General features: G+C 51.2%; 1 protein-coding gene across 4 annotated transcripts in view; it reads left to right on the top strand.

Moving 5' to 3' along the window:
* Positions 1-12,735, top strand: part of Myo1h (myosin IH) — a 64,855-nt gene extending 52,120 nt beyond the window's left edge. For 3 of the 4 annotated variants that reach the window (XM_050121103.1, XM_050121102.1, XM_050121104.1), the window contains 14 exons: positions 1,310-1,427; positions 1,534-1,647; positions 3,000-3,076; positions 4,265-4,333; positions 5,700-5,784; positions 6,881-7,040; positions 7,880-7,963; positions 8,910-9,003; positions 9,108-9,163; positions 9,809-9,944; positions 10,183-10,253; positions 10,375-10,472; positions 11,332-11,431; positions 12,354-12,735. In XM_050121103.1, coding sequence (XP_049977060.1) covers positions 1,310-1,427; positions 1,534-1,647; positions 3,000-3,076; positions 4,265-4,333; positions 5,700-5,784; positions 6,881-7,040; positions 7,880-7,963; positions 8,910-9,003; positions 9,108-9,163; positions 9,809-9,944; positions 10,183-10,253; positions 10,375-10,472; positions 11,332-11,431; positions 12,354-12,377 — 1,286 coding nt within the window. In that variant the 3' untranslated portion in view covers positions 12,378-12,735. Of the gene's footprint in view, positions 1-1,309; positions 1,428-1,533; positions 1,648-2,999; positions 3,077-4,264; positions 4,334-5,699; positions 5,785-6,880; positions 7,041-7,879; positions 7,964-8,909; positions 9,004-9,107; positions 9,164-9,636; positions 9,782-9,808; positions 9,945-10,182; positions 10,254-10,374; positions 10,473-11,331; positions 11,432-12,353 lie in introns of those variants that run through there. The other variant, XM_050121105.1, reaches the window with a different exon arrangement.
* Positions 12,736-12,843: the final 108 nt, after the last annotated feature.

Here is a 12,843-nt window from a genome sequence, read left to right as displayed (position 1 = left end):
CCACAGCCGTGCCCTTGAACATGAACTCTAACAATAGAAGAAGGCTGGGTTGTGGCTCAGTGGGTGAAGCGCTTGCCTTACAAGTGTGAGGATCTGAGTTCAAATCCCCAGCACCCACATAAAGCCGTGTCTGTAAAGGCAGTGCTCCTATGGAGGGACGGGAGGCTCAGACTGAGTCTCTGGAAGCTCATGGGCTAACCTGTTGTCCCAGTGCACATTGCAAACAGCAGGATGGATCCTATCTGCAACAAGACAGGAAGGGCAGACTAACACTGAGGCTGCCCTCTTACCACCACACATGCGTGTGTGAGCACAGAGAGAGAGAGAGAGAGAGAGAGAGAGAGAGAGAGAGAGAGAGAGAGAGAGAGAGAGAGAGAGAGAGAGAGAGAGAGAGAGAGAGAGAGAGACTGAAACATAAAAGAAGGGGCTGGAGAGATGGCGCCAAAATGAAAAGCAGGTACTGTTCTTACAGAGGAACCGAGTTTAATTCCCAGCATTGATAAAAGGTGCCTCACAACTGCCTGTAGTTTTGGCTCTGTGGAATCCAATGTCCTCTTCTAGAGTCTGAGAACATCTGCACACACACACACAAACGCACACACACACGCACACATGCATGCACACACATATGTACACACACATGTGTGAATGCACACACATGCGTGTGCACAAAGGCACACACATGCACACACACGTACACACATGTGCATGCATACACAGGCACACACGTGCACACACACATTTTAAATGTAAAATAAACTTTAGAAAAGGGCTGAGCATCGTAGTACACCTTTAATCCCAGCACCCCAGGAGGCAGAGGCAAGCAAGGGGAAAAAAAGAAAAGAAATAAGAACAACAGATGTTAGACATATTGAGAAGGGCTTCTTTGATGGTCCGGACAGAGCCTGGTGACAGGTATCCAAGGTGACAGGAATCAGAGTGACAGATGACAGGAGAATTCTCTGCAGCAGTGAACAATCTTCCAGAACAGCCTGCGACTCTGGGGCATGTTCTCGTTCTAAGCTCTCTGAGCAGAGCCCTGGCAGGTGGCAGGGCCTGAAGTGTGTTCTCCCTAGAGAGGTGACAACAGGAAGAAGCCCTTCGGCCCATTGCGGCCCGTGAGATTCCGAGATTCCTTAGGAATTCGGGATTGTCAGTAGAAACTAGAACCCTTCCACCTAAGAAACACAGCTGAGGCCTAATAGCCGGTCTCTGTGGCTGGACCCAGCCCGGAGCAGCAGCCTGGAAGCTTGGCTTAGGTGGAGCTGAGGGAGCCTTTCCAGTCACTCTCTCTTCTATTTCCCCAAAGGCAAGTTTGACGACTTCCTCATCAGTCACCAGATCAAGTACCTGGGGCTGATGGAGCACCTGCGTGTGCGCCGGGCAGGCTTCGCCTACAGGCGCAAGTATGAGCACTTCCTGCAAAGGTGAGGCCGATCCACTACGAGACGGTCCAGGAGACCTCTGGGCTAGCGCAGAGGGCACTGTAGGGTGTCCCGATGGCTTCTATATGTCCTTCTCCATTCCTGGCAGATACAAGTCTTTGTGCCCAGATACCTGGCCACACTGGCACGGCCCCCCAGGAGAGGGTGTCGAGAGGCTGATCAAGTATATCGGCTACCAACCTCAGGACTACAAGTTAGGAAAGTAAGTGGCCTGGAAACCCCCAAACTGTCTCTCCCCTGTGCTGATCCGCATAGAGCAGGCGTGTGCAGCCTCTAATGTGGAGGTACAGTGCTGCCGTCAACAAAGTTCTCACTGCAAATTGCTCAATTGAAATGGAAAAAAAAAACTTTAAAATTCTTATTCACTGGTGTTCGTGGCTGCACAGAGCCCAAGAGCTGGACATGCCTGGAATTGCCTTGTGTTTTTTTTGGGGGGGAAACTCTGTTTGAAAGCCAGTTCTGCTACTAGGTTTAAATGCAGCTGAGTGGTCATAGTGAGAATCAGTGGATGCAAAGAAGTTAGGTGTCGCAGGCTTGGCGCCACTGCTGGGTGGAGCCTCTGCCTACAAAATGAAGAGGGGGCAGGATAGTGCGGTGCCTGTCCTGGACAGGCTTCTCTTACTGCTCACAGAGAACTAACTTCATCTTGCTTCATTCTTAGCAAGCCAGAATGGTATTCTAGAACCTCGGGTACCACTGTAGGGATCCAGTATCTGGAGCAGAGATCTTTCCCATGTGTTGACCACTTTTGGGCACTCACTCAGATTAGCCAGGATGACTTGGGTCTGTACTGTTACTCATTCTGGTCAGGGCTAGTGTGGCTGTAAAGAACTGTGTTCAAGCCTCAAGAGGACCAGTTCTTACACAACAGGGCCTGACCGTTTCAGGAATGCCTGCCTGCTTCAGGGATGCCTGCCCCTGGCTCTACCAATGATCAGTCTGCCAGCTCTGGCCCAGCTTAATCCATCCACATCCCTCAGACGGCCACACAAATCCATGCACATTCTATAACCCTGGAACTGGCATCACAGGGCATGGCATGCTGCCACCCCACTCAGTAGCTGCTCTGGGAAAGTCTCCAGCACAAGGCACTATGTAGTTGGTGCCCCTTAGCATCCCTCCTGAAACCCCAGAGGCACAACTGTGAGCAACTTCAGGTAGCATGGTAGATCCACTCTCTAGGGCTACATGAAAAGTCACCAGAGCAGAAATGCATTCTCACAGTGCAGGGTCCAAGAGGAAGGCGTGGGCAGGCCAGGCTCCCTCTGGAAGGTCTTCACCATCTCTGGGAGCTCCGGCAGGCTCCTGGCCTTCCCGCACTGACAGGACTGCTCTTGCCTGTTTGGTTACACGTCCTTTCTAGCTCTGATAAAGGACACTCCTTCAGGACCTGCTCTAACCTACTGTAATCACATCTGCAAAGAGAGCCAACGCCCCACAAAGGTCACATTCTAAAGTTCTGATTGGACGTGCCTTGGGGGTGGGACACTGCCCACCCATCGTGGGTGGCGACTGACTGGCCAATAATTACAGGTTTCTTTTTGCTTTTGCTAGAACCAAAATATTCATCCGCTTTCCCAGAACTCTGTTTGCTACCGAAGATGCCTTTGAATTTAGTAAACATCAATTAGGTATGATCTTTTTATCCCACTTTCAAGAGAAATGTAACCAGGGAGTGAGGGAAGAAAAACCTCAACCATGGGTGTCTCTATGATCAAAGACCTCACTGAAGAACCAGAGATAAGGTGTGGGGCTATAGGGTTATGATGGACCCCTCTGGACTGATGGGCTCCGAGGGCAGGAGGAGACATGCTCTATGTCCAGGGTGTGGCGTTCTAGGACCCTTGCGCACACCGAAGTGTAGTTATGGGAGCCCCGCCCCCTCGGTCCAGCCTTCACATTTGTGGTGATGGCAACAAGTTTGCCCTCAAAGCCCACAGCCAGGGTGTTTTCCTGAATGGCAAGTGACAGGAGTTGGATGGGGGACCAGGCACTTCCTGTTTCTGCACACTGAGCAGCCGAGGTCCTTGCTCTGTGCCGTGTGCATCAAGTCCTTGACCAAGTCACATTCCAGACCAGGCCTGTGAGTAGGCCTACTGCCCCCACTTCACATTCAGGAGAACTGAGGCACAGAGACGCCAGGAAGCTGCCGCATATCACACAGCTGGTCTGCGGCAGAGCCAGGCTTGAACTTGGGCCAGTCTGGTTTCAAGGTTTGATGGTTGCACATGCTAGGCCAGCTGTCTACCACTGAGCCACTCCTCCAGCAGCAGGTACCCATGGCCACCCACCAGTGAGATGCGGGCACCGGCTTAGCCAGGCTTCAGGGGTTTGCGTCAGCACCTCTTCCTAGAGGCTGTGCAGTGGCTGGTGTCTGAGGCCCTCTGTGAGCTTGGCCTCTGGTAGGACCTTGCACTGTGTGGCGGGGGTGATGGGGGTCAGAGCTGACGGGTGTCCTGGTGCTCACACTGCTCAGCTGGTGTCCTCCTAAGGCCGCTAGTCATCTCTGACCGAGCCTGCGAGCTTCCTTTGGAGATGCACCCATGTCCTTCCCACCTTGTGGGTGGGTTGTGAGGATGATGTCTGAACTGGGCACTGTTACCTACGCCTCTTCCTCTACCCGTGGAAGTTGAGAACCATAGCATGCCTGGGAGCCAGGCCTAATGGAGCCAGCTGCTCCTGCCTAATACTTAGCACCCTAAGAACGGCTACACTGCAGGCTCTGGAGCCCTACTCTGGGGTGGGGTGGGGGTCGGTCCTTCCTGCTTCTGGGAATCATAAAGACACAGAAGCCAATTCATCAAAACTTTTGTTTTAAGTTTCAAGAATCCAAGCTACATACAAAGGCTGCCTGCGGAGGAGAGACTACGTGAGGAAGAGACAAGCAGGTGAGGTCGGGCAGGAAAGGGTGTGATGAGCCCTTCCCCGTCTACCCCATCCTTGCACCCTTGTCTATTCCGTAATCATGGCATGGTGGCCTACACTTGTTCCATGCACAGACTTTACATGTGGATCCTGTGTCAGGCACTTGTGTTCATGTGCGCCTGTTGAAGCTAGAGGTCACGGCTCAGCATCTCCCGTCTCTTTTCACCACATTTTTTTGAGACACGGTCTCACTGACTAATTTGACCGGAAAGTCTAATGAGTTCAGGGATCTTCTGCCTCCACCATCCCTTAGCACTGGGAGCAGACATGTGCTGCTATGCCCAGCTTTTTGTATGAGTACTGGGGATTTGAACTCGGGTCTTCCAGCTTGCAGGGTGAAGCACTTCACTACGGCATCATCTCCCCAGCCCCTAAGAGTAATTTCCTTTAAAGTTTTGCATATCACTAAAACTCCTTTGGAATGACATTTTCAAGGGATATTCCCATCCCTGTTTCTTAGACTTTCTGTTGAATTTTATGGTTCTTACTCCTCCATTTTTCTTTTTTATATTTTTATCATCTATGGACGTCCCAAAATAGCACAGCTTGACAGGTGTTGGTATTTTATGGTTGGATTTTTATTCTCTGAATTGTTTCTGAAATTCAACCAGGAGATGCATGGTTACTTCTTTTCAAAGCTGTATACTATTCCTTTATGACAGAGATCAGCAAGACAGGAATGTTCTCCATCTGTGGGTCATACAGTCTCCACAGTTACTCAACTGTGCTGCCGCCGCCTCAGAATTGCTTTAGGCAGTATGTAAATGAGCAGATTTAACTGTATTGCAATAAAACTTTATATAAATGGGCAGCTGGTCATCAGACCGTGGTCCACCAGCCCCATGGGCTCTGAGTACTGCAATGTGTTTATCTCCAACAGAAACACTGCTGACATGGGGAAGAGATGGCAGAGAGAGAGAGAGAGAGAGAGAGAGAGAGAGAGAGAGAGAGAGAGAGAGAGAGAGAGAGAGATATTGAGATTGATTGATTAAACATGGAGGCAGGCCAGGCCCAAATTTTTCACGTCTCTGTGAATCTCCATCTTTGAATGTGGCAACTGGAAGTTGGCACTGGGTGCTAGAAACTAAGTACAGGGTTAAGATGAGGCTGTGATCTCAAGGGTGGTCCCTCCTGGAACCTTCAGCTTCCACAAAGATTCTCTCAGCCCCTGCTGCTACCCTGCTTTGAGCAGCAGGTATGAGATGTCAGAATCTCTGGGATCAGCAGGGCCCACAGGTGGGCAGTCACATGACTGGGCCCTTCTGGAAAAGCCAGCGGTATTTCTGCATGACCGTCCTACCTTCTAATGCGGCAGCGGCTTCTTTTCAGCCACAAAATTAGAAGCCTACTGGCGCGGAGCCCTGGCTCGGAGGGAGATCAAGAGGAGAAGGTGGGCTGTGCAGATCATCCGGAGGTAAGGTCGGCGCCCAGGGGCCAGCGCACTGCCGTGTCATGGGATTGCTGGGCTTTCTGTGGCTCTTTGATGTTTTTGGAGACAGGGTTTCTCTGTTTCTGGTTGTCCTGGAACTCTGTAGACCAGGCTGGGTTCAAACTCAGAGATCATCCTGCCTTTGACTCAGTGCTGGAATTAAGGGGTGTGTCATAGGCCACCTGGCTCTCTGTGACTGTTTGAAGGGCAGAGGTGTGAGTGTGAGGCAGGAGAGGGCCCTGGCTCTCTGGAGCTGGAGCAGTGGTGTTTGTGAGCTGCCTGCTGGGTGTGTATATGCAGATGGGTGTGACTGTGGGCAGGAGAGGGCACTGGCTCTCTGGAAGAGCAGAGATATTTGTGAGCTGCCTGCTGTGGGTGCTGGGATTGAACTTCAGCTTTCGTGACTGAGTAGCATCTTAGCCATCTCTCCAGCTGCAGTTTTGGTTTGTACAGAAAGATCAGCCCTTAGAGCAGGCTGGGAATCCAGCTGTCTGCGCTCCAAATCCTGACTGTCACAGCTCAGCTGAGTGTTGTGATATCCCTTAGTCAGATGGCTTTCACAGTGAGGCAGGCAAAGGGAGCAAGTCTCACAAATGGGGATGGACACGGTGCTGTGGGGACCGCAGCCAATCAGGAGGCCATCTGTCATCCTTGTGCCCAGTGCACGTGCACCGGCCAGCGTGGCCAGCCTTCCTCTTTAGAGAAACTGACATCTGACTTTTATGTCATGCCGCTCATTTTTTTTTTCTTTTTTTGTTAAAGGTTTTATTTATAATGCATACAGTGTTCTGTCTGCATGTACACCTGCAGGTCAGAAGAGGGCACCAGATCTCATGGATGGTTGTGAGCCACTATGTGGTTGCTGGGACTTGAACTCATGACCTCTGGAAGAGCAGTCACTGCTCTTAACCTCTGAGCCATCTCTCCAGCCCCATGCCACTCATTTTTAAACTGGCAACTACCTCAAGCTAGTTAGAGCAGAGCAGTGCAGGTGGACACAACAGGCAGCTGGGGCAGGTGTGGCGGGCGGGGCTCCTGGCCCTGTGGCTGTGTAAACCACCATTGTCACTTTCCTCTTGAGGTTCATCAAGGGTTTCATCAGTCGTGACAAACCCCTCTGTCCTGACAACGAGGAGTTCGTAGTGCTCGTGAGGAAGAATTACATCTTGAATCTTCGCTACCATGTGCCAAAGACTGTGCTGGACCAGAGCTGGCTGAGGCCTCCAGGCATCCTGGAAAATGTAAATCTATAGTGGGCTGCTACTGTTGCAGATGGCGGGATGCTAAGAGCTTACCTTCTGGGTGTCCCATTTCCCTTTGGTTCAACAGGGCTGCTTTTCAAAGCTCTCAGAAGAAATGGAATGCCTCAGAATTCATCAGTGGGGTCATAAAACCAACAGACACGTTTAGACAGAGCCTTTTAAATACACAGGGGCTATATAGCCCAGGCTGGCTTTGAACCTGTAACCTTCCTACCTCAGCCTCCCATGCCCTGAAATTACAGACATGTGGCAGAGCACTCTGAATGGTTTCTAACCATGCTGTAGCAGTCTTGAAGCTAAATGACTGTCACGGGTTCCACAAAGAATATCCTAGAACAGTGGTTCTCAATCTTCCTAATGCTGTACTCCTTGAATACAGTTCATGTCATGACTCCCAACCACAAAATTATGTTCATTGCTACTTCGAATCTGTAATTTTGCTTGTTATGAATCATAATGTAAACATCTGATATGCAGGATCTCTGATATGTAACCTCTGTGAAAAGGTCATTCAACCCCCCAAAGGGGTCACGACCCATAGGTTGAGAACTGCGGTTCCAAAGGAGAGTGGCAGCTCCTCTTAGGATCCCTGGACTCCACCGCAGTCCCACCCTGTGAGATTCTTCGTCTAATTTTCCACAGCCTCCCCTTTAGAAGCTCTGATCAAGTTAGCAAGAACTAGTTCAGGGGTGCTGACCGAGTGTAAGATACTGATGTCTCGCTTCGATCACGTCACCATGCCCTTAAGCTGCTACGTGGGTCACCACAGCCCACGGAAGGAGTGAGGCAGGTGGGAAAGAGGCGTGTTCTCCACACAGGCTTCGAACCTGCTCAGGAAGATGTGCGTGAGGAACCTTGTTCGGAAGTACTGCCGGGGAGTCTCAGCCGAGAGGAAAGCCATGGTAGGGCAGAAGATGTGGCATCTGCATGGTAGTGGGGACATCTTGCACATCAGAGTCTTAGTACTAAAGCCGACGTTTACCGTCTACCTATGAGCCAAGGGTCACAATATTCCCGTGGACTTATAGAGGAGGTGAGAAATAGCAGCAGCTACAATTAGCATCCCCGTGTTGTTACCATGGTAACAGAATCAAGGAGGCCCCTGCACTGCACGAGGCAGAATTGCCTGTGCCAGGGGACTCTTACCCCTGTAGTCTTTTCTGTGAAGGGCTGTGGAGTCAATCTTTGAGGTTTTCTGGCCCAAATGCCCTGTTGCTCCTTTGCTTTCTTGCTATAGCAGGAAGCAGTCACAGACATGTATATACAAACGCCGAAGCTATGTCCCAATAAAGCTTTAATTACAAATACAAGCAGCGGGTCACAAGCTACCTCTGGGCTGGAGTTGCAGAGACGCTTTAGGAGAGAGAGATGCTCTGTCTTCGGGTTTCTGCGAAGAGACACCTTGACCATGGCAACTCTCATGAAAGAACATTTAATTGGGGATGGCTAGCATTTTCAGAGGTTTAGTCCATTATCACCACGGTGTGCAGGCAGATGCTCTGGAACCGAGAGTCCTACATCTTGATAGGCAGGCAACAGGAAGTGGTCTGCCTCACTGCGCTTGGCTTGAGAATATGAGACCTCTAAACACTTCTCTGCAGTGACACACTTCCTCCAGCAGGATCACATCTCCCAATAGTTTCACACCCTCTGGGGGGGGGGGCATTTTTTTTTCAAACCACCACACTCTGAAGCTCTGAAACCTCCACTTACAAACCAGTGTAAGGGTACCCACAAAAGTACCAGCCCAGTCTCCACCAGGGTGAGCTGTAGGGCATTTGTGACAAGGCTCCTGCCGGGAGGCAGCCCAGGGCCGCCTCATCTATGCTCTGAACTGTCTGTTTCCAGATGCAGCAAAAGGTGGTCACAAGCGAAATCTTCAGGGGGAAGAAGGACGGCTACACAGACAGCTTAAACCAGCCCTTCGCCCGCAGCCGGCTGGGTGAGCGTTTGGATCAGTCATGGGAGGGCTCGGCACACAGACTCGGCAGGCGGCAGGTCTTCCCTACAGGGTGGTGACCCTGCTATTCTGGTTCCTTCCCCCAGATGAAGGCGACATAAATCCCAAAGTGCTCCAGCTGCTTGGCAGTGAAAAGATCCAGGTATACCCTTGTGTGCGGCCTCCGCCAAGACCTACTTACCATGTCTGAGGCCAGGGCATGTTTTCCCTCCGAGTGTCTAGAAATGCTAAAACACAGGGGTGCAGTTGGGTTCGCTGGGGCTTCCCACGGCCACTCTGGGCACTAGGTGGCATTTGCCAACGGAAGCCTACTACCATTCCTGCCTCCAGTCATCCCCCACACCATCTTGGTTTGCTTTTCTATGAAACAAGAGATGTAGACAGGACCTGTTTCATGAGAGACACCATACTGGTGAGGAGCAGTAGATTGATGATCCCAGTACTGACATTCCTCTCTACACAGCTGCCAGTCACGTGTGACTTTGGGGGGGTGCCTGAGGGGTGATGAGGGAGGCCCTGGTTTGGTTCTGGAGAAAAGTATGAGAGAATGGAGACTCCCCCCTGACTGTGAAAACCCAGGAGTCATGAGTGCTCTCCTCTCTGCTGGCCTATCAGAGCAGACCCAGGAGGCTGGATCCACAGTCTCAGTTTCCTCAGAGGGCTGCGTAGTAAGGGAGAACTCAGAATCAAAACCTTCCAGAACCAGGACAGCAAAGCAAAAGTGTTAATACAAAAGCTGAGTCAGTCTGAGGCAGCCCTCCTCCAGCTGACACCAACCACCTTATAGTATGGCGTCCCGGCCATCAAGTATGACAGGAAAGGCTTCAAGGCACGGCAGAGGCAACTCCTCCTCACTACGAGGGCGGCGTATGTGGTGGAACATTCCAAAATCAAGCAGAAGATCGAGTACTCAGCCCTGAGAGGTAGGCGAGCAGTCTCAAGTGGGTGTCTGATGCCTCTCATGTTTCGGGATGGGGCTACTCACTGAGCTTTGGGGCTCAGTGGATGCAACTATTTCTCCCCCACACGGGAGGGGTACGGATACGCCTGAATGTCTTATTTTTATGTGGGTGCTGGGTATCCGAACTCAGGTCCTCAAGCTTGGCCATCTCCTCAGGCCCCGTCTTCTTCATTAATTCTGAATTCTGGATCTACCCTCAGGTGTCTCCACTAGCAGCCTGAGCGATGGAATCCTAGTCATTCATGTTTCACCAGGGGACAAACAGCAAAAGGTACCTGTGCCCTCCGCCTCCGCTGCTGTGGAAGCTGCTGTGGCTGAAACTAAGTTGAACTCTGCAGAGCCTCCACATTCAAACCACCCATCCTGAACCCGCTCTGTCACCGTCTCCACAGGGGGACGCCATCCTGCAGTGTGACCACATATTTGAGGTGGCCACTAAACTGGCCATGCTGATTAAGAAGGAACATGTCGTCCGCGTTGTTCAAGGAAGGTAGGGGCTTAGTCACAGTTACAGGGCTGCCCACATGAGTCCCATCTGCTTCCTCCTGCAAAAAGATGGAAGGGGGGATCCTCCAATGGGGACTGGGGGAGACTCCCCTTGCCTCTGTAGCAAAAAGCAGTCCTTTTCTCCATCTGATCTTGGGCTCAGGGTACACAAAGGAGTATCACTGACCCAGTGTGCCCAGAGGGTGCAGGCCCACCTCTGCTGTGGTGGGGTGCCTGTGGACTGACTGGCCATCAGAAGGGCTGGCCTTTTTTTTGGGGGGGGAGGGGTCGGTTTTCTCGGTAGCAGTGAAGTAGCCCCTTAGCTCTTCAGTCCCCCAGCAAGGCCGGCTGAGGTAGGGCTACCCAGCATGCCTGAGGCCCAAGGCATGAGACTTCAGTGAGACTGTGGACTGAAGGCCACAGCCGACTCCTGTGCGCAGCCCAAGTGTCCACAGCAACTGCAGCTGTGCTCGCAGCCCCTTCCAGCCGGATGCTCCCGGTAGAGGCCTCGCTCTGCCCCCAGCTTTCACAACTTAAGGGGTGAATTTGTAGGTAGAGTGTGAGCATGCACTCTGTCCTGACGGACCGCGGAGGAATCCTCGAGCAGCTGTGGTCGGCAGAGTAAAGCACGTAGGCACATTTAAGTTCCGGATAGCCCTTTAAAGAGCCCAAGTGTGGGGCTGGCTGGAGAGTGACTGCAGGGGCACCGGGACATTTTTGAGAACGTCCTTCTGACTGGCCACATACGTAACAAGCAGTATAATAAAGCAGGGATACAAACGCCAGCGAGGGGAGCTTCCCAAAGGAGTTTCTTTCGTAGACTCAAAGGCATGTCAGTAACTCGCCCCTCGCTGTGTTTTAAGCCTGCAGTTTTACATCAGTCCTGGGAAAGAAGGCACAATACTTTTTGAGACTGGAGTGGAAGACCAAGTCTATAAGGATAAAAGCGGACAGCTAACAGTGGTGAGTGGCTGGGTGGGAAGAGGTGGCTGCGTGGGAGGACGCACTAGATGATACGTAAAAGCATGTAACCAAATTGGTTCATTTCCCCCTCCAGTCCCAACTGATTTACTCTGGAAGAAAGGAACAGAATGCCTCTTGAAATAGTGACTTAGTAGTGAGAGAGACAGGGAGGCCAGGTGTCAGTGGACCAGAGGGTCACATGACCCAATTATCATTCACAAGTATTAAAGCCCAGCTGTTCACTGGCTCACAAAAGCTCTCCTGTGTGCTCAGGTACCACCCTGAGATGCAGAAGATCCTAGGTCTAAGGCTCAGAGATATGAAACCACTGCCTCAAGAAAACTGGAGGCTGAGTTCTCACTCACTGGTGACAAGGTCCCCAGAGTCCTCTCTGGGTCGCAGCAACCCGAGGACCGTTTTTGGTGGTGTGGTGCAAGGAAGCAACATGCTGAAAGCAGCTGTGGGTGGGATCTCTGAAATGCATTTTCTTTTTTTTTTTTTAAAGTTTTTTTTTTAATATAATTTTTTATTGAAAAAAAATTTTTTTCCGCCTTTTTTTAAAAGTTTTTTTTTAAATATAATTTTTTATGAAATGCATTTTCTACATACATTTAGGCTTACCTGTAAAACTGGTTGTTTACAAGTGCCTTCCACAGCAGAGTGGCCGCCGTCCCCGGCCAGGGACAAGTGAAAGGGTCACTTTGAATGCAAAGTGGGCAGTCTTTTAGTGACGTGAGATGTTGCCAGGACTCTGTGGTCACAGCCCATCTTCCTCCGTGCCTACACAAGGGTGAAGATGGTGCACTGACAGGTCTCTGTGCATTGCTTTCTAAGCTGGCTGTCCCTGAGGAGGTAGAGGGTTTCCAATGGTAGCTTCCTCCTTCAGGGCTGAGACTCTAAAGCCAGGTTTCCTTCTCCTCAGGTGTCAACAGGGAAGAAGACCTGACAGAGAATGACCTTTGCCCTCTAAAGTCACTATTTCTGTTCCAACTGAGCTGAGCAAGCACAGACTTCATCCAGCAGCTCCTGGAATGTACTGTAGCAGTAGAAGCTGTGCTATGCAAAGCCAGCCCTCAGCTTCCTGGGTGCCAGGTGGTAATGCACCCAAATGTTTGTTGGGAGTCAACCTTGAGTCATCCACCTGTCCCCAGGAGATCCCAATTCAGGCACACCAAGAAGTGGGTGGCAGACTTTGTACCTCTGTCAAGCTGCTAAGACACGGGAGTAATGGAAATTTAACTGCGAGGCACAACTTGAATTCTGCTGTAAATGACGCTTCCATGCTGCTAGGGACTGGGCCAGGTTCCCACAGGCGCGTTAGCTCCTGGAGGGTGTTGACACCCCACTAAACAATGACTCCAGACAGCGCCCTCGCTCTTTGCTGTACACTGCAGCCCCGAGACAGGCAATCC

Source organism: Alexandromys fortis, unplaced genomic scaffold (assembly GCF_014885135.2).
Source record: "Alexandromys fortis isolate MF-2015 unplaced genomic scaffold, M_Fortis_MF-2015_v1.1 scaffold_197, whole genome shotgun sequence".
Taxonomy (NCBI): Eukaryota; Metazoa; Chordata; class Mammalia; order Rodentia; family Cricetidae; genus Alexandromys; species Alexandromys fortis.
This window is presented reverse-complemented; position numbering and strand designations above follow the sequence as displayed.